The 19,060-nt window shown below is 58.4% G+C and overlaps 2 protein-coding genes, 1 long non-coding RNA gene and 2 other non-coding genes across 6 annotated transcripts in view; 4 read left to right on the top strand and 1 right to left on the bottom strand.

Moving 5' to 3' along the window:
* Positions 1-1,907, top strand: part of MRPS2 (mitochondrial ribosomal protein S2) — a 2,674-nt gene extending 767 nt beyond the window's left edge. The window contains exons 3-4 of the mRNA XM_026049557.1: positions 396-525; positions 1,046-1,907. Coding sequence (XP_025905342.1) covers positions 396-525; positions 1,046-1,589 — 674 coding nt within the window. The 3' untranslated portion in view covers positions 1,590-1,907. The remainder of the gene's footprint in view (positions 1-395; positions 526-1,045) is intronic.
* Positions 1,908-2,645: 738 nt separating this feature from the next.
* LOC112956055 lies at positions 2,646-4,484 on the top strand. 2 transcript variants are annotated; one of them, XR_003250986.1, is made up of 5 exons: positions 2,646-2,740; positions 2,973-3,024; positions 3,626-3,736; positions 3,893-3,941; positions 4,322-4,484. It is a non-coding gene; the product is annotated as an uncharacterized LOC112956055 (long non-coding RNA). The 2 variants fall into 2 exon arrangements; XR_003250985.1 differs by having other exon boundaries at positions 3,880-3,941.
* LOC112956146 lies at positions 3,261-3,394 on the top strand. The gene has a single exon (XR_003250992.1). It is a non-coding gene; the product is annotated as a small nucleolar RNA SNORA17 (small nucleolar RNA).
* LOC112956147 lies at positions 3,980-4,110 on the top strand. The gene has a single exon (XR_003250993.1). It is a non-coding gene; the product is annotated as a small nucleolar RNA SNORA17 (small nucleolar RNA).
* Positions 4,485-5,707: 1,223 nt separating the features above from the next.
* Positions 5,708-10,427, bottom strand: FAM69B (family with sequence similarity 69 member B). The gene is made up of 5 exons (XM_026049347.1): positions 10,357-10,427; positions 8,659-8,793; positions 8,049-8,156; positions 7,784-7,960; positions 5,708-7,234 (listed from the first exon to the last, which is right to left on the bottom strand). The coding sequence occupies exons 1-5, from the start codon at positions 10,417-10,419 to the stop codon at positions 6,422-6,424; spliced, it is 1,296 nt and encodes a 431-aa protein (XP_025905132.1). The 5' UTR covers positions 10,420-10,427; the 3' UTR covers positions 5,708-6,421.
* Positions 10,428-19,060: the final 8,633 nt, after the last annotated feature.

Genomic DNA, 19,060 nt, shown 5'->3' with positions numbered 1-19,060 from the left:
ACAGCCCTGCACCCCACAGCATTGCCCATCCACAGCCCTGCACCCCACGGCATTGCCTCTCTGCACCCCTGCACCCCACAGCATTGCCTTATTGCACCCCAGCACCCCACAGCATTGCCCGCCCACAGCCCTGCACCCCGTGGCATTGCCCATTTGACTCCCCTGCACCCCACAGCATTGTCCAGCTGCCACCCCGCACCCCCCAGCACCCATGCCAGGCGACCAGCGCTACCACTGCTYCCCCTGCCCCATCCTCTCGCGCTGTCCCTCACGTCCCATGCCRGCCAGGGGCACATCGGGGCCTGGGGTGCCATGGCCGGCGCCCCAAGCCCTTGCAGTCCCGTTTGGCGCGCTGCCAGCGCCGGGAAGGAGCTCACGCCTCCCTGGTGCCGCAGACGCAGAGGACAGGCTGCTCAGCGAGCCCCTCGGCCACCCCGACTTCTTCAACGTGAAGGAGCTCTTCTCCCTGAAGGACCTCTTCGACGCCCGCGTGCACCTGGGCCACAAGAAGGGCTGCCGGCACCGGTGAGCGACCCCGCGCCGCGCTCCGGCACCTGCTGAAACCCAGCACGGTTCCCTAGACCTCTTTGGAGGTCCCTGGTTGGGGGGACGGGACTGGGACTGCCTCATAGACCTGTGGTCTTGCCTGTTTCGTTGCTGTCCTCCAGAACCTGGTGTGCCTGTTTAGCTTGGAGAAGAGCAGGTTGAGAGGGTCTTATCAACGTGTACACATACCTGAGGGGAGCATGTAGAGAGGATGGGGCCAAATGCTGCTTGTGGGCAAGGGGTGGTGGGTACAAGTTGAAGCACAGGCAGTTCCATCTCCATGTGAGGAAGAACTTAATTCTTGTGAGGCTGACAGAGCCCTGGCACGGGCTGCCCAGGGAGGTTGTGGAGTCTCCTTTGGAGATGTCCTTTGGATGCAACGGGATGCCTTGTGCTGTAGGTGTCCCTGCTGGAGCAGGGGGCTGGACCAGATGATCTCCAAAGGTCCCTCAACCATGCTGGCATTCCGTAYGCTCCCCGTGCCCTCGTGTCCCCGCAGGTTCATGGAGCCCTACATCTTCGGCTGCCGCCTCGGCCAGGACATCATCGACCTGGAGCAGACGGCGCAGCACCTGCAGCGGGCGCTCAACTTCACGGCGCACGTCGCCTACCGCAAGGGCATCATCCTCTTCGTGAGCCGCAACCGGCAGTTCTGTCACCTGGTGGAGAGCACGGCGCGGGCGTGCGGGGAGTACGCGCACACGCGCTACTGGCAGGGCGGCCTCCTCACCAACGCCCACGTGCAGCTGGGGCCCGGCGTGCGCCTGCCCGACCTCCTCGTCTTCCTCAGCAGCCTCAACAACGTCTTCGAGCCGCACGTGGCCATCCGCGACGCGGCCAAGATGAACATCCCCACCGTGGGGGTGGTGGACACGAACTGCAACCCCTGCCTCATCAGCTACCCCGTGCCCGGCAACGATGACAGCCCCGCGGCCGTGGAGCTCTACTGCAAGCTCTTCAGGATGGCCATCGTGCGCGCCAAGGACAAGAGGAGGCAGCGCGAGGTCTTCGGCGAGCTGCAGAGCAGAGCGGAGGGCGCCTAGAGCCGCTGGGGACAGCAGGGACACCTTCCTGCTGACGGGGCACGGGACGTGGGGCTCTTGGCAGGGCTGGAGGTGCCAGAAGGGACCCCCGGCTCTGTCACTGCGGTGGGGACCGGAGCGGAGGATCTGCCTGTGATGGAACCTCCCTGTTCCGCTCTCCAGCCCCAAAACACCGTCCAAAGTACCCCGAGGGGAGACGGAGTGGGGCCAGTCCCGCTTCCTTTCCTTGCATTTGTCCCCTGCGCAAAGTGGCACTTCTGTCCCAAGGCCTTCTGAGCTTCCACGCTTGTATAAAATTACGGTTTTTTTCTTGACAAATTAAGTGGTCTTTTATATTCTTCCTTTTAAACACGGGGGTGTGGATGGTTGGGGTGTGAGGGCGTTTGCAGACGGGGACCACACATGGTCCTTGTCCGGGGACATCTTGGGTGCCCTGGAGCCTTGAGGTGTTGCCGGGATGGGGGAAGGCCAGCGTGGAGCCGGGGAAAAGGCGATTCAGCCCCTGTTGTGCCTTGGGTCTGCGCGGGAGGCTTTAGGCCAGGCCTGGCTGCTGGACATGTGTCCGTCTCCCCCCGGCCTGACTCCTTTTCCATGTCCCTATCCCCTTCCCACGGCTGCATCCTCATCCCCGGCTGTTTCTCGTGGCACATCCCCATCCCTGCCCCCTTCCCGTGGCTCCATCCCGCTCCCTGGCTGCTTCCCGTGGCATTATCCTTGTCTTTCCATGTCCTTCCCTGTCCCTCCCCGTGTCCCCGCCCCCTCCCCTCGGCTGCTTCCCGCGCAGCAGGGGGCGCTGGCGGGGAGCGAAGGCGCAGCGCGGATTGTCCCCTCCGCGCCGCCGTCGCGCCCGCTATATAAGCGGAGGGCGGGCGCCTGGCAGCCCTTTCTGCGGGGCGCGCGGCGCGCGGCGGCCGGGCCCGCTCCTCGCTCGGGGTCTCCTGCCCGCCTCCCGCCCGCCTTCCCGCCCGCCTTCCCGCCGCCCCTCGACCGCGGATGGAGCCGCGAGGAGCAGGGGGGAGCCCTGGCGGCTGCGGGGTCCCCACGGGTGCGTGGCGATCAGAAAAGAACAGGGAAGGGGCGAGAAAAGGAGCGTGGAAAGTTCCAGGCGGCCGCCATTTTGGGCCATGAGGGACGAGCGTGGAGAGATTCCAGTGAGTAAACTATTGGGCAAATTAACCGGGAAAAAAACCTTAATCTTAMAGCTTTGTGGCTTATTTTGTTGTTAATTACTGTTAATTGATTTTGTTAATGCTGTAAATATTGTCAATTATTGTGTTTGTGAGATAGTGTTAAGTGATGTAGTTCAGGAAGAAGATCGAGTAGGTTAAATATTCATTAGTAAATGTGTTCTTTTTGCTTTCTTTTCATGCTTTCGTCTGACAGAAGATGCACAAGTTGGAGTGAGAGTAAGACTCCCCATCCCAATATATCAAGGGTAAGAACAGCAACAGACTTGCCTTAAGAATCRAATTTTATAAATACTGTGCACTGAGTTTCCTGAGTGAAATAACACCCAACAGCCCAAGTTGAGCTATCAGGTTCATTAATGGGTAATGAGGCCTAAGGCCTTAACCTCCCACCCTGCACCCAGTTGATGCATTGTAGTCTCGGGTGTAATTTTTCATAAAATTTTCTWTATATTTCTATAACTTTAATTATTTTGAGCTGGTTCCTGCCACTAGAGGCGTTGCAAAGGTGGCTGCTGTGACATCTTTGTGTCATTAGGTGGCAGAGAGAAACAGACTGTTCTACGCTCGTTTGCTCTGCGACCTGTGAGCATTCAGAGTGATTAATAGCCTGACACTGTTACGAAAAAACTGGTTTTGAGGAGGCTCCTGAGAAACTAAAATTCTCCTGTTTCTCTTTCCCCTTTGTTCCTTTGTTCTGATGCAAGTGAGCTCTGCATGCAGTAAAAAATAATTTTGTCCCATATCGATTGAGCCAATGTGTAGCAGAAAAGCTGCAGGGCTTTTTTTGTTGTATAATCTCAAAAACTGTAGGCACACTTAGCATGTAGGTTTGTACTTGTATTGCAGATGGAAGACTGTGAGTTGAAATGATCCAAAGCCACGTGGCCAGCTGGTGACCGGGGGAGCAGATGCAGGGAGCTGGGTGCCTGTGGCGCTGACTTTCTTCCTCTTCTGAAGGTAAAAACGTGCTGCCTTTGTGTACTTACGTATATTTAATTTGCCTTGTGCACTGGCTTGGGTCAGCAGTGAAACAACACCCACATCACCATGCACTGAAGTATGTCTGAATAGTTCCTATGGATGCTCTATGTATGTATCAGTTTTTCTTTTCAGGGAAACATGAAAACCTTCTTGATCTGCCGTGTTTCCACAAAGACCAGAGGTGAGCACTGGTCCTGCAGAGTTTATGTTGCTCAGCTCCATGCCCCATGTGTTGCAAGTGTGACTTCTGTGTCACATTTGTGTCATTAGGTGGCAGAGAGGAAAAGGCTCTGTCTTTGCTGGTGCTCTCAGACCTGTGGGTGCTCAGGAATGATCCACGGCCTGACAATTGCTTCTCAGTTTATTTTTCTCCTTTAACATTGTAGTTAATTAATAATAATATCATGAAAGATGAAGGATCTACAGCTGTGGAGGGATAGGGTGTAGAAACCAAGTACAGCAAAAGTACAACTTAGATTTTCTAAGTGCTTTGGAATTGGAAAAGATTGCTGGCTGTTGAAGTTATTTCTAACATCCTGGGGGGCTTCCTTTTACTTGCAGCTCACACCAGGAGTTTTAGGATTTTGAGCACACCTGGCTCCAGCAAAAGCAATCAGAGCTCAGCAGTGTCGGCATTTGAAGATTCCTGGAGCTGCATCTTTCCTCATGCACGGGTTCAAACTCCCACACTAAGTCAGAATTAATGACAAGGATGGAAACGTGAGAGGTTTTTGTCAAAAATGTCTTTATTTGAATAAAGCCGTCTTAACTAGTTCTGTTTAGTACTTTGTCTCTYTCCTTGAAGTTAATCTTTTTATCATAGATGCTGAAAAGATTCCAGTGTTTGGGATTATGTGGATAAAGAAGGAACATGGTCGTTTTTCCTCCCTCTTTGTGGCTGCTTTGTCTGATAATGTTGCTTTTGGGGTGGAGGAAGTAATATATTGAGGAAGTTCCATTTTTCTAGGGAAAAAGTTCACAATAGGAATTGAAACAGAGACTGCAGGACCAAAAATAACTTCCTGGAAAACCTGAATGGAAGGTTTGGAATATTTAAGTTCTTCTTTCTAATAGCAGAAGAAAACTAATTTGCCAGTAGAGCTGGTTGCCATGGAGATGGAGGACAATGGAATAAAGGCTGTGGTAGCTACATGTGTCACTTAAAAAAAACAGTGTTTGCCCTCGCAAACGGGAGATTAACACGGAGCTCTGTGAACTGGTCCAGCACCTGAGCTGGAAATAAGGAATTAAAGCGGGAATATGCAATTAAAGGGCACTGTGGGGTCTTGTCTTCATTCAGAACAGAGCCTAAGGACGCTCGGCCTTGCCARGGCGAGATTCCCTTGGGAAGCTGGTTCTCCATGGGAAGCCAACTGCAGCGCTTTGGGGCTGGATAGAGATCCCTGCTGATACTGGTATATTTTCTCTGTAAGTAATGTGACAGGTAATGATCCTATGGGGCTAATGGGGGCCAGTAGGGGTGTCTCCCCACAAAGGGCTCGTAATTGGGAGCCRTGAGGTCCAGGAAGGCCTTTGGAGSCCGGGTATCCTGCCAGCCCCGGACCTCCATCCCCTTCCACAGCTGTATGGGAGATCGAGCTCCACCTCGCTCAGCCTTAAGGTTAAAAGGTCTTAAAAAGTGGAAAAACGGAGCATTGAAAGCAAACGGGACTGCAGTTGGAGACCTGCTGATACCTGCGCAGCCGAAGGAGGAAGCGTCTCGCCAGCTGTCCCAAGGCTGCCTGGAAATTCATTCTAATAATGGGAGAAGCAGCAGGTTGCTCTGGTATTAATCTTTAACCTCTGCAAAGCCTAGATTAATTTTAAGGGAATTAAGAGGTTGACTTATCCTTGAAGGGCAGGCTGGTTTAGTATGATGCAAAGTGACAGGGAGCATATATATATATACACGTGTGTGTGTGTGTGTGTGTATATATAATATATATAGGTGTGTCTGTGTACATATACACACACATATATATATGGAGTAATGGAGCATATATAACCTGTCAGAAGGGTTTGTGTTGCAGCCCTTGGCTGTAGCCCTTCTTCCCAAGGAGCGACACAAGTGGCAGGTTTCTCTTGTGTGGGAAAGGTGGCTGATTTTGCTTCCGAAGTTACAGCTGGATCTTATGGCAAATGACTCGGACACTTCGGGGTAGGGAAATTTTACCTTCCTCTCTTAGTTCCCCAAAAAGCTGGTATTTAAGAGGCTGCTGTTTTGCTGTCGATGTAGTGGTGYGGTTCATGGAAAAGCTTTTTATTTACATCAGAGCTGCTCATCAAAATAAGAAGTGGCAAGTACAGCATGAGTGATTCGTTCTCGCCTTTCTGCGCTGCTTTCCTGCTGACGGAGAAGCAGGCGGGTGGAAGTTGGATGCTCCCACCTGGGCTCGGGCTCCCRAGCTCTTCCTATCTCGTCCTCCTCCCCCAGCCTGTCCCCAGGCTCCGGATGCTCCCGCTGTGCAGCGCAGAGCCAAAACGCGGTGTCGATGATGCTGCTGGGTGCTGGAAGTCACGATGTGCTGCTTGTCACGAAGCAGAAGGGGCTGCAAAACGCGGAGCTCCGACGTCTTCCTACGGGGCCAAGGACGGAGAAACCAAGCCCTCTAATCCCGTGCTCAACACCAGCCYGGAAACCCCGTCCCGCTGCTTCCCCCGCTAGGAATATTTGGTGTTGGAAATCTTCTTCCAGAGCAAGGTCTTGAGGTTGTTCAGCACGAGGGAGTGATGCACTTCCATCTGGCTGGCGAGGCCGCTGAGCGTGGTGCACGTGCGGAGCTGCTTCTGCAGCTCGTGCTGCAGCTCGGCGGGCGCGCCGTGCAGCACGTAGTCCTGCAGCAGCGCGCACACCTTGGCCAGGTTGGGCTGCACCATGTCGCCCTTGCACTGCTTGAGCAGCTTGTCGCACGAGGCCGTGCAGTCCCTGCCGTAGGTGCAGTCCCCGTTCTGCTCGCAGTGCCGCCCCTTGAGGAAGGCCCTCACCGCCGCCTCCGTCGCCACCGTGCCCAGGTTGACCATTTTGAAGTCGTACTTGTCGTTGTAGCCCACGTTGGCCGAGCTGGCGTCGCAGATGTAGAAGGTCCCGTACGTCCCGTGGAATATCTCCTCCACGAACTCCAAGAGGCCGATGGCGATTTTGGCCCGGCGGGGCCACGCCGGCGCCAACCACTGGTGGACGAGGCGGTGGACGGCGGAGGGCAGCAGCGCCTGCAGGACGCGGGGCACCTCCGTCCCGTACAGCGAGTTGTGGGGGATCTTCTCGGTGACGTAGAGGTCCCCGCAGTGGCCGAGCAGCTTGGGCGCGTGCTCCTTCTCGTGCAGCGAGAGCAGCAGCAGGAACTCGTTGAGCTGCAGCAGCGCCCAGATGGATTTGGCCTCYGCCAAGGAAACCTTCCCGTCCCTGTTCACGTCTGCCATGGCGATGATCTGGCCCACCAGGGCTGCGAGGGAGGGCTGCTCCCCGAGGTTGGACTGCAGGTGCAAGAGAAGGGGCATCAGGGCCCTTAAAGCTCCCGGAGCTCAGGGGCAGCGCGGTGAAAATGAACTGGGAAAACCGGGAGCTGGGCGCTCGGCTTGGAGGAGGATGCAGCGGCCACCGAGGTAAAGCGGATTCTGTGTTATTTTACAGCTGGGCAAGTTTTGTTGCCCCAGAGCTGCAGCAGCCTCCGGGCTGCTCAATGCTTGGATGGGAAAGAGCCTTTCGGAGCTCGTGCTGGACGGGGCATCCCTGGCGCTTAGAGCTGACGGGATCCGGGGCTGAATTCGGTCCATTTAGTGTCTTGTGATCGGGTATCACAATCGCTCTTGGCTGGGGGGCTCCGGGTTTGGGGGATACCCGTTGTGGACATGGGACAGACCAGCAGCCGCCTTGCAAGGACCGCGGCTGATCCGTATGTCCCAGGGAGCCGCATCCCCCCGGGAGGCCCTTGTTTAAAGRGAACGTGGGTTTTGCTTGGCCTCCTTCCCACTAAAGCAGCCCTGCAGGCCTTGGCGGCTCCCGGAGGGACGCGCCACACTCACCTTGAGGAAGCTGAGGAGCATTTCCCTGAACTCGTCCATGGACGTCCCGCGCGTCGGCTTGTCAAAGAGAACCAGGTCCCGGCGCGGCGCCGCCTCCGGGCTGCCCCCGGCCCGGAGGGCCTCCCCGATGCCGCATTTGATGACGACCTCCYTGTCCTTCCAGAGCCCGCTGTAGACCTGGCGGAAAGACCGGCGGGAAGGAAGAGCAGAGCTCGGCGGGCAGCGATTTTGGGGGCGCTGGCGCCCGTTYGCCCCCGGGACCCACCTGCTGCGCGGCGGACGAGGAGAGGCAGCGCTGGAAGCGGAGGGTCAGCTCCTCGCACAGCTCCCGGCACGTCGAGCCCGAGATGATGCCCTTCCTGTACTGGTCGCACTGGGGACAGAAGGCGGGGAGGTGCAAGGGGACGATCCGAGGGGTGCAGCCCCCCTGTAGAAGCCCCTCTCCTTCCCCAGCACCGGCACCACGACCAGGCTCCCGACCAGGGCACAAAATTCCCAAGGCAGCAGCGGAACCTGCACCCAACATCGCTGGGTGCCCCCTGCTTTAGCTGGGTGCCAAACTGACAGCTAACGAGCAATTAATGGGCACACAGCACAAGTCGGGTGTTTGCTGGGACCCCCAGCCCACCCGTGGGTGACTCCCTCTGCTCCCTGGGGCGCTTTCCTTTCCTGCTAGAGGACTTTTTTTGCGGGAAAAGGGTCATTCTGCTAGGCCTGGAGCAGCAGATGCTGCATCCTGGTGGGATGAGGACCCATCTGGGCACTTTGCAAGTGCAGCCTGCGCTTTGCCCCATCCCGCGGGCCCAGCGCGCTCCCGGCGTTCCCGCGCCCKCCCGGCATTCCCGTGCGCTCCCGGCTTTCCCGTGAGCACTCACGATGACGGCGCGGCACACGTGGCCGCGGCAGAGCTCCGAGTAGGACGCGTAGTGCACGTAGGCCACCCAGCTGCCCACGAAGATGCCCAGCCAGAGYACCAGCAGGTACTTCACCTTGATGCCAGGCAGGCGGCTCTGCAAGGGAAGGGGATGCGGCTGAGGAACGCGCCGCATCCAGGGTGTCTCATCTCCATCGTGTCCCTTTCAGTCTCGCTCCAGGACTGGGGCGGCAAYTGGATCTGTTCCCGCTCCCCATGGATCCCAGCGGCTCACGCCGGGGTCCCCATGGGGATTTTCTTTTCCTGCTCTACAAAACACCTGAGCRCTGGGGCCAAGTTCAGCCTTTATAGATATATAGACATGTATTCAGCAGGCTCTTATGCAACTCCTGCTGCAAGTAGGTCACTTAAAGCTCCCTAAAAGCCGGGAGGTGACACAGAGGAGCCAGGGCCAGCCAGGCCGCCCTGGGCCAGGMTCCCTGCTCCGCGGGACCACCTGGATCTGCTGCCATTCCCTTCGGGAAGGAGAAGCAGATGGAGAAGGTACAGGTGACAGCATGATCCATGGATGGAGCCTCGGTGAGGGACACGGCTGCTCCATAAAGACCCCACTCCAGGTAAGGGGGCCATTTGGTAGCACAGACGTGTCCTGGGGATAGTGACATGCCGGAGGGATCAAAATGTCCTTTTTGGGTGGTTTTTTTTTTTTTTTTTTTGTGTGTGTGTGTGTGTTTTTGTTTGTTTTTGGCCTATCCAAAGCAAACCTGTGGAGGGCCTGCGCCAGGCTGGCTCCTTTGCTTCCCTGTGTGGCCAGACAGATTTAGTCTTGGGACTAAGGCAGGGGTAGCAGAAGGGACCTCAGGCTGCTCCGGCGCTGCAGCCGCCGTCCCCGCTCCCTGCAGCCGCTGTCGGGGCCACAGGGTCACGAGTTGTCCCTGCCCCTGTTCTTAGCAGAGTGAGGGGTGCAGGACACCCCCCGGGGCCACCGCATCCCTGCAGCATCCTCAGCCTGTCCTGGCCTCTTCCGGAGCCCACTGCAGCTCCCGGTGCAGCTCCTGGTGCCGGCCGCGGCGCCGGGGCCTTTCCTCCCGGGTGTCCTTGCAGGCAGCCAAAGCCCGCTGTGCATCCCGGTGCTCCAGCTGCACACGGAGCATCCCTGTGTCTGCCTGTGTCCGTCCTCCCTCCCCACGGAGCCGTGTTTCCCRGGAGAGCCTGGGCAAGGTGGGGAATTTCTCACCCCCTGGCTGCAAACCCCGGGCTCAGACCCCCGGCCCCAGCAGCCTCCCYGCGGTGCAGACGGGACCGGGGCCTCTCGCCCGCCCCGCAGCAGCCCCCGGTGCCAGCCAAGGAGGAGGGAAGAGAGGGATAAAGCAGGAGAGACAAGGGAGCATTCCCGCCGCTGCAGCGCCCTGGGCGGCTATCCGGGCAGGCRCATGGATGCAGGGATGTAGTTGCGGATACATGGATGCACGGATGTGAGGATGGATGAATGCATGGAATGGGTGGGTGGGTGGATGGATGGATGAAGGGGGGGATGGATGGGCTCTCCCATCCCTCCATCGGGCAGCTCCGCATCCCCGCTGCACCCTCCCCACCATCCAGCTGCTCCTTATGCAACCGCGCTGCGGATCCGCTCCCGGGGCGGGGGTGCCGCGGGCGCCCCCCCGCACCGCGGACCCCCCCCCCGGGCTGCCGGTACCTGCAGGCCCGTGGGGAGCGGGCAGAAAAGCACCAGCTGCGCGAGGCGCCGGAGCCTCCGCATGCTGCGAGCTCAGGCGGCGCCGCGCATGGCCGCGGCCCGGCCCGCCGCCGCCTCGGGGCCGCTTCGGCGCTCGGTGCTGCCCGCTTCGGGGCCCGGTTCGGCTCTCGGTGCTGCCCGGTTCGGTGCCCGGTTCGGTGCCCGGTTCGGCGCTCGGTGCTGCCCGGTTCGGTGCCCGGTTCGGTGCCGGTTCGGTGCCGGTTCGGCGCTCGGTGCTGCCCGGTTCCGTGCCCGGTTCGGTGCCCGGTTCGGTGCCGGTTCGGCGCTCGGTGCTGCCCGGTTCCGTGCCCGGTTCGATGCCCGGTTCGGTGCCGGTTCGGTGCCGGTTCGGCGCTCGCCGCGGCGCTCGCAGCACAGCCGCAGTCGGTTGGGGGGGTTCCCGGCGCTCCCGCCCCCGCGCCCCGGCCCCGCCCGCGGTTCGTCCCTCGGATCGGGAGCCGGGCGGGGGCGGGGTCGCCTCCCACCCAAATCCCACCCACAGCCCGGGTATCCCACCCGGGTCCCAGCGCTCCCGGGATGCCTTTTGGGATCCGCCCTCCCTGCATCGCTCAGCCTGGGTTCCCAGCCCCACCTGGGGGTCAACTCCTGCCCGGGGGTCCCACGCGGATCCCACCGACCCAGATCCCCTCATCCTCGCGGGATCCCACAGGCAGGTCCCTTYGGGTGTCCTGCATCACCCAGGGGTGACAAACACATCCCACCCKGGGTCCCAACTGTGGGGGTGCCCCAGTCCCATGGGGAGCATCCTTGGACAGTGCAGGCGGCCAAGGGGTTGGATCCTGCAGCTGAGATCCCCCATTCCTTCCCTCCCAGACCCCGGGACGGAGCRGGAGCAGCAGCAGCGGTTTCTCGCTGGCCGTTTGCTCAGCGCCTGGGTGAGGGAGCCGCGTTGGAGACAGCGGCCGCTTTGTGCTCGGCAGGAGCTCCGCCACTTTCCCCCTGCCCAGAACGCCCCAAGGAGCAGGGAAGGCCGTGGCCGTGGCCGGCACCATCCCAGCTGCCGAGGGCTCCGCATCTGCTCCGTGCCGGGATCGCTGCGCCCGCCCTGGACTAACAGCCTGAGGTGTCTCCCGGGTCAGCCAGGCCGGGAAATCCCTGATAATCCCTGGTAAAGCAGCTCCCGGAGCAAGCCCTCTGGAAGCGGCTTGGTGCCGTGGGACACAGAGGATCAGCAGGGACCCCGCTGAGGACCCTCCGCTAAGGACAAAGTCCTTCTTGCATCCCTCCCTGCATCCCCCCTACATCCCTCCCTCCTTGCCTCCCTCCTTCCCTCCCTGCATTCCTTTCTCCATCCCTCTCCCTCCCTCCCTGCATCCCTGTCTCTATTCCTCCATCCATCCCTCCCTGCATCCCTCTCTCTATCCCTCTCTCCCTGCCTCCCTCCATTCCTGCATCCCTCCCTCCATCCCTCTGTCCATTCCCGCTTCCATCCCGCGCTGTGCCCAGTCTTTGCCCTGTGCCTTCCTCTAGGTGGGGACACAGGCAGCGCTGACACCCGTGCGGCAGCTCCCGGCCGATGTCACCATCCCGGCCGATGTCACCGTCCCCGCCGTTCCATGGAGCCTCCGCACAGAGCCCCGCGGCCGCCGGCCCTGACGTGGCTCTGAGCAGCAGCCGGAGGGGGAAACGCAGCTTGGGGCTCGTTTGCTGGCCGGGCATCCCCRTCACCTGCAGAAACCCAGCCCAGAGCATCCAAGGTTGGGGCCCTGGAATGAAGCCATCCTCATGCCAGGCCCATCCGTGCAGATTCCCCATGCCGGGACAATGTCCGCAAGGTTCCTGCTGTGGTTTCCATGCAGCGTTTCCGCCCGGCGTTGCTCTCATTAGGATTTCTGTCATGCACGGAGCAGCAGCTCTTCCCACCCAAGGAGGAAAACGAGCCTGGAGCAGCGGGCTGAGCTCAGGGCATCGTTCCCGGTCGCGGCTTGTGTCACCCCCATGGGGCAAGCGGGAGCCAGCGGCCGGTCCGTGTGGCCTCTGGAGCGCAGGGAGGCGTCAGCTGGGAACAGGGCAGCGGGAATGGAGTTTTCCCAGCTGGTGACACCAACACAGCGTGGCCACGCGAAGCTGCGAGGAATTTCGCACGGAGCCCCAGCTCCATGGGGAAACATTGTGGGGCAGCAGGTTCCTGCATGGCATGAGTGGGATCAAAGCATCCGTGTTTCCAATTCCCATTCCCTACCCGCTCCGTCAGGACAGCTACAAGCCAGGCCCCAGGACAGTTATAAGCCCAGGCCTAGCCCCTGGCAGCTCGGAGCAGACTCCGGTGCCCTGCGCGCGGCGCGAGGTCGTGGTGAACTCGATCGATCGCTGCCGCCGCTGCCCGGGACCTTCTGCCTCTGCAGCTGCTGCTAATGCAGCTCCATTGATCTGCCCTGGCAGGCAGCAGCCAGGAGGGGGTTCTTAGCTGGAATCATTAAAASGAATTCATCGATAACGGCAGAAAAAGAAAGAAGCCGCCCGGTCCGCGGGGGCACGTTCCCCACGTGGGCTCTGGTTTCGTTGCCAGCGCCCAGGGAATCCTGCCAGGAAAGGAGCTCGCCCTGTCCTGGACTCTGGTCCTTGGAGACGTCCCAGGCCTGTTGCACCATCCTGGTGGCTTTGGCCACGAGAGGAGCCGAGAGCTGCTGCTTATGGAGCTTGGTCCCAGGCAGCCCATGCGCCCAACGACCCCCAGCTCTCCAGCCTCCTTTCCCGCACAGATCCCTAAAGGAGGAGGGGTTTTTTCCAAGCTCCAGCGGCACCGCCTGGCTCCATGACAGCCTCYCTGGCCATGTCTTTGGAAGGTGCCGATTTTCCAGCCGTGGCCTGCGAGTCCTCACCGCGTTCCTGGCTGATTCTCGGGGCTGAGCAACTCGGAGCCCGCGTGGCCGCAGCGCTAATTTCCATCTCGTGCTCCTGCCGGTTGCGGAGCCACCCCTGCAGCTGAGCTCATCCCCGCTCCGAGGCTCAGGACAGGGTGCTCCTGCCCTGGGATCATTCCCAGCAGGAATTTCCCTTGCAACAGAAAGAGCCTTTGTGCTCCTCCAAGCTGCTCCTCCTCTGTCCCTCCCTTGCYGCCCACAAGGTGTCTGCATGTTTGCTTTGCTCTGATGAAGAAATGACCTTTTTTTCTTCTTCTTAAGCAGCTCCTGTGTCCAACTCCATCCTCCATGCAGGTGCTGCTGCCCGTTTTCCCTTGGAGAGGCTGGAGAAATGCAGCTGGAGCCACCCAGGAGCAGGAGGAGGATGGGCGACTGCACAGGGTGGCGGTGGCAGCAGAGACCAGGAGCACCCGCGTGTGGTCCCAGCTCTCCCAGGAAGCCGGGAGCCCTCCGGGATGTCCAGGGTCTCCAGCAGGATGCAGGGGACATGCAGATGCTGGAGCAGAGCGCARCTCCATTCATCCCGAGGAAGAACCGCCCAGTCCTCGAAAGTGGAGCGGCTCAAGGGGCAAAGGCCCTTCTGGTATCTCCACGGGATCGGGTCCGAACAAGGAGCAAGTGACTCAGGAGCGGGGAGGGCGCACGTGGCCCTGGCATCGCTGCCGAGGGCTCGGAGCCCGCACATCCGTGCTCCATGGGAGCCGCGGAACGCAGGGAAATCCCTTGGGGCGGARGGGATGGAGCTCATGGATTGCAAGCCCAAACCCACAGCTTCGTTGCCCTCGGGACAGGGTCGTCCCAGCTGCTCCGATGAGCCGTGGCTGGGCAGAAAGGCCAGGGTTTTGCAGGAAGACAGCCCTGCTTGTTTTCCTTCATTCCCATCATTTTGGGAACTACCCTGGGTTCCTGGGGTGTGTGGGACACACAGCAGCCCCCGGTGCCGATTGCTAGGAGTTGATGGTTTTGCTTTTCCTCATCAGCCCATCCGGCTCCAGGTCACCCACCCGGTCCCTTTCACCTGCATAAAACCCACACAAAATGGTCAGTTTGATTCCCTCTATTTACACATGACATTTGGGGCAAAGCCAAGTGCTATTGCAACCAGGGGGGAAAATATACAGTTTTTGCAACCTTGGGCCAGGACAAGCTGGAGTGCTGCAGCCAGACGCGATGCTGTTTCGCGGGCTGTGCCTCGTGCTCGCTGTGCTCTCGTTTTATGCAGAACCTCTGTGTGGATGGTGCAACGTCCCAGAGAACATCAGGTCCAGGGCGGCGCAAATGCAGCACGAAGATCTTGCAGCTTCACATTTGTGCTGGCTCCTGCTCCTGGAGTGTTCCAGGAGAAAAAACACCGGGAAAAGTGTTGGGGAAAGGGTGGCCACCCCAGCAGTAATCCCTGAGTAATGATGCACTGATCATCCCGTGCACCGAGTGCCAGGTGAGCAAAGCACCGGGCTTAATGGGACCTCTTGCATGGCATTAATCATAATTACAGGCATCTCCCCAACTCCTTCTTGCATCTTCTGTGGATTTAAATTATTGGGCTGGGTTTTTCAAGGCGGAGGCAGGACAAGCTCAGAGAAAGCAGCAGGTAGAGYCGGAGCTTTAGAAAGAACAACCGAAGAATGCCTGCAGGTGTCTTAGGACCATACGGRCTGCTGGAGGCCGTTGTTATCAGCAGGAAAACGCTGATAACTGCTGGGACAGTTGACGGTAGAGGTAGCAAGGTGGAAACTCAGTAGATGGGTAAATAAATGCCCCTTGTTTGCAGGGCACGGGTGGAACATGACGCTGTGTGTGCAAAGAGCCTGGATCCCCTGTAAAAAGGGGCTATAAAAACCCAGCTGGCTGCAGTTAGCATCCTCGCAGGGAAAGGCTTCRCTTTCCTACCAGCTCTGCGTAGGTGGGTAAAGGTTACAGGGAAGGAAGGCTCCGAGCTCTATAACAGGCTTTTGCAATATCTTCCCTCTTTTAGTGGCTCGTCCCCGGAGCCAGCCTCCCTCGGGCTCTTTCTCTTTCGAGCGAACGCTGAAGGTTGCACGTGCAGCACCCCAGTGTCAGGGCAGTTTAGCAATCGTGGCCTTCTCGTCCTTTTTGTGCAACCCGGTTGCTCTGTGGGGAACTGCAGCACCCAACGGTTGGACCACAGTGAGTCAAAGCCCGCGTGCTCCTCGAGTGTTTACCCCGTTGCCGTGAGAGCACCAGCGTGTTATGGCTTAAGCACCAACGTGTTATGGCTTAAGTGCCTTCCACAAGGAAGGTGGTGTCGGCAGCGGGAGCCGCTGCAGCGTCCGCGGCTCAGCGCAAAGCTCGGCTTGGCAAAGCCAGGCACAGGGGAGGGACGGGGAGCCARCTGGGCTGTGTATGGAGGGAGAGAAGGGATCCTGAGGCTGAGACATGTGGGGAGAACATGGGATTAAACCCCAGGAAGGGCAGAGGGTCCTTCCGCACCTCGTGGGTGCTCTCATGGGCTCCGTCCCCGCTCCGTCCCTGCTCAGTCTTGCAGGGCAGGTTTCAGGGATGCCACCTCTGTGGAGCGGCTCTGGGAGCCGCTTTGCTTGCAGATGGGCCAGGTTAGCAGCCCAAAACGGAGCCTACTTGGCGGCGACGGCAGTGCAACCGCCTCCGCATCCCGATGCTCCTCAGCAGAGCCCGTCTGGTCTTTGCAGGGACGRGAGCAAAGAAACGCCGGGCTTGGAAGCCAGGCAGAGCTAAACCAGAGGCAGGGACCATCCTACCCTGGGCACCCAAGGGTGCTTTGCATGGCTCTGCATTGCTGCCCAGGCTGGAGCCTAGGGCACTGTCAGTCCTTGCTCGCCCGCCAAGGTCAGCAACGCGCGGTGCCCTGACACCGYGGGGAGAGGCGCCTGGCCGGCCCCTTCCTGCCCCTTCTGCTTTTAATATCGCCCAAAGCAGCTGCCGCTTTCAGCGCGATTCCCTTGGCAGGAGGAGAAGAAAAACAGGCCGCGGGGCTGGAGCTGCCAAAGACACAGTGGGAAGTCAAGGGCAGATGCTGGGCGAGCCGGCGCGGAGCGTGACCCTGCTCTGGAAATAGCAGCTCCTTCCAGAGCCGGAGCCGCTCCGGGAGCCCCGCTCAATCCCTGCCCTCCTTGGCAGCAGCCTCAGCCCTGCTCGGCCGGCCCACGTGGGAGATTTGTTGCGTTTTTCTTTGCACCCACAAAGTGCTGTCCCTTCCTTTCCTTCTCTATTCACATCCCTGCATAGGTGGGAGATGTTCACAGAATCACAGCATAGCTGAGTTTGGAGGGGACCCCTAGACATCACGTAGTCATCTAGTTCTCTCTTACTGGGTCTCTTTCTTCTCCAGGAAGGAGCTAGTCATTAAAAGGGACTAGCTTTTGCAAAAGCATCTTGTATTTCCTCACATGCTTCCATAGGAAGCAAAAACTCTAGTGCAAATAGAAGGTGAATACCATAGCCAGGTTGCTGCAAGAGATGAGACAACCAGGCCCAAAAGCAACAGGAATGGTCTTGGTTTTATGGCTTTTCACATGCCTGGACRCAGAAATCCCAAAGTCAGTCACGTTGCATGGACCTTCGGCTCCCAGGGCTGGATGCTGCATGGCAGGACGGTGCTTTGCTGTTGTTACCCTCCTCATTTGAGGCAGCTTTTAGGGGTATCAGTCAAGCCTGACCGTGCAACACACAAAGGCAGAGCTGCCACGGACGAGTCAGTCTGCTCCGTGCTGCCGGGATATCGCTTCCTGCCAATGCTGCTGGACTTTGCCCATCGAGCCCAGCTGCAGGGCACACTTGCAGCGCATCTAAATAATTCAGTTAGTGGTTTAAATAGGCAAAACACGCAGCACAATCGAGTAAGATTTATTTAAAAAAAAAAAAAAAAAATTGGAACTGCTCCATTCTGGCTGCTGAATCGTGCCCAAAAGGGGAGGGCAGGGGTTTGCTTTTGCCTCCAAGTTGTGTCTCCCCTTGAACTGGCCACGTTTGGGGAAGGATGACATGATCCCTGGTGCACTTTGCAGCACGTGCTGCAGCCCGTGGGTTGTGTTCCAAGAGGCACTTGGTTGTGATAACATTAATACCCAGGCTGTCGTCATCTGGCAGCAGCTGCAAAGCCATTTTCCTTAAGAAATCACTCAGCATGACAGCTCTGCTTCGTAGCATGCAGGCCCATGCCCGACTTCTAATCTGGCAGCAGAAATCGCTCCCTTTCCTTGAGCTACAGACTAATATTAAGTGTTTCATTTGCATTATTCCCAGTAATGTATTAGAGAGCTTGGAGCCGAGCCATCACAGCCAAGCTCCTCTGGCAGGGTATGCATGAAACAAATGCATAAGTAAGATCCCTTGCACGCTGTATTTGCTAATAGCATTTGCTGTGGTGCCGCATCCACGCTGGATTTCACGTTTTGGTTTGCTAACATCAACCAGCATACGTGAATTAGGCTGCTTGCCTTGCATGAGTGCCAGGTTGCTACCGACTTTCTCCCCAAAGAAAGTCAACAGCAAGCAGAAGCCACGAGGACATTGTGGGAACGCTCTAGGCCAGCGTGTGCTCAGCCTAAGGGGACTCGCGGTCTTCCTAAGCATCTGCTGGGTGGCCCAGGGATTAATCTAATACTGTGTCTAGATGCTAATACAATAATGGTTCTTTTGTGGCATTAGCAGGAATCATGAGACCGGCTCTGAGATGTCATAGCCTGGCAGCCGTGCGAGCGCTGGCCTTGATCTGCGCAGTCCGGAGAAATAGGCGGTCTCTGCGGGAGCAGGGAAAGGCAGGAATGTGGCCCCTTGTTTTGGTGAGAGCTCCTCCGGGAGCGGCCTCTTGTTGAGTCTAGGAAGAGTGCAGGGAACAAGGGTTATCTGGGAAGGAACAGCTGCTTTTCTGCTGGTTTTCTGGRCATTGTGTGGTGCGATGTCAGGAGATAGGACACTCGACAATACCAAGTCTATAAATCCACGTTTCTAGGGCCTCCGGTTACCTGGTGAAGCCCCTATTCCCACTGGRACTGGGATTTTACTGTAAAGACTCACTACAAAACATTATGAAGCCGGTGAAAGGACCCGCAGCGGTTTCAGCAACCCCGCTTTCATCTCCCTTGCGAGGCCGGCACCCAAAAAGCTCTCGGACTTGATCCTGACCTGCCCCCAGCGCCAGAGGGGGAAACTCCCTCCCGCTCAGCATACTGGCACCCGCAAAAACCCAAATCAAGCAAAAATGGAGCAAGTTTGCCACAGGAATCAGCAGATTGGCGTTTGATCGGTGCCTGGGGCTTGGAGGCCCTGCTAAGTTTGCTTTAGTCTGCTGTTCCTGCAGATAGGAACCCTAACAGGGCAGATAAGGAACCTGTAGATTTCCAACCCCTCTTCACCATGCCATGAGGGGACGTAAAGTCCCCATACAGTGGTACAAGGGGACCCTCGTACCCTGCAGAGAGGAAAGCCCTAGAAGCCCCCATGCCTGTGTTGGAAGTGACCCCCCCCACACCATGCCAGKTGGGACACGGAGCCCTCCTCAACATGCCATGGAGGAGGGACACCAAACCTTCCTCACTGCACTGTGGGGGGACACCAAACCYTTGTCACCATGCTGTGGGGAGGGACATCAAGCCCTCTTTATCATGCTATGGGGGCACACCAAACTCTCCTCCCCATGCTATAGGGAGTGGACATAAAACCCTTCTCACCATGCCATGGGGGCACCTGGGGCCTTCCTCATTATGCCATTGGAGACACAGGGAATTCTCCTTGTCATGCCACGGCGGGGACACCAAACCTTCCTCACCACGCCATGGGGG

This window comes from Nothoprocta perdicaria, unplaced genomic scaffold (assembly GCF_003342845.1).
Source record: "Nothoprocta perdicaria isolate Ctin4 unplaced genomic scaffold, notPer1 scaffold_6, whole genome shotgun sequence".
Lineage (NCBI taxonomy): Eukaryota > Metazoa > Chordata > Aves > Tinamiformes > Tinamidae > Nothoprocta > Nothoprocta perdicaria.
Note: the sequence above shows the minus strand (reverse complement) of the source record. Positions and strands in the feature narration are given on the sequence as shown.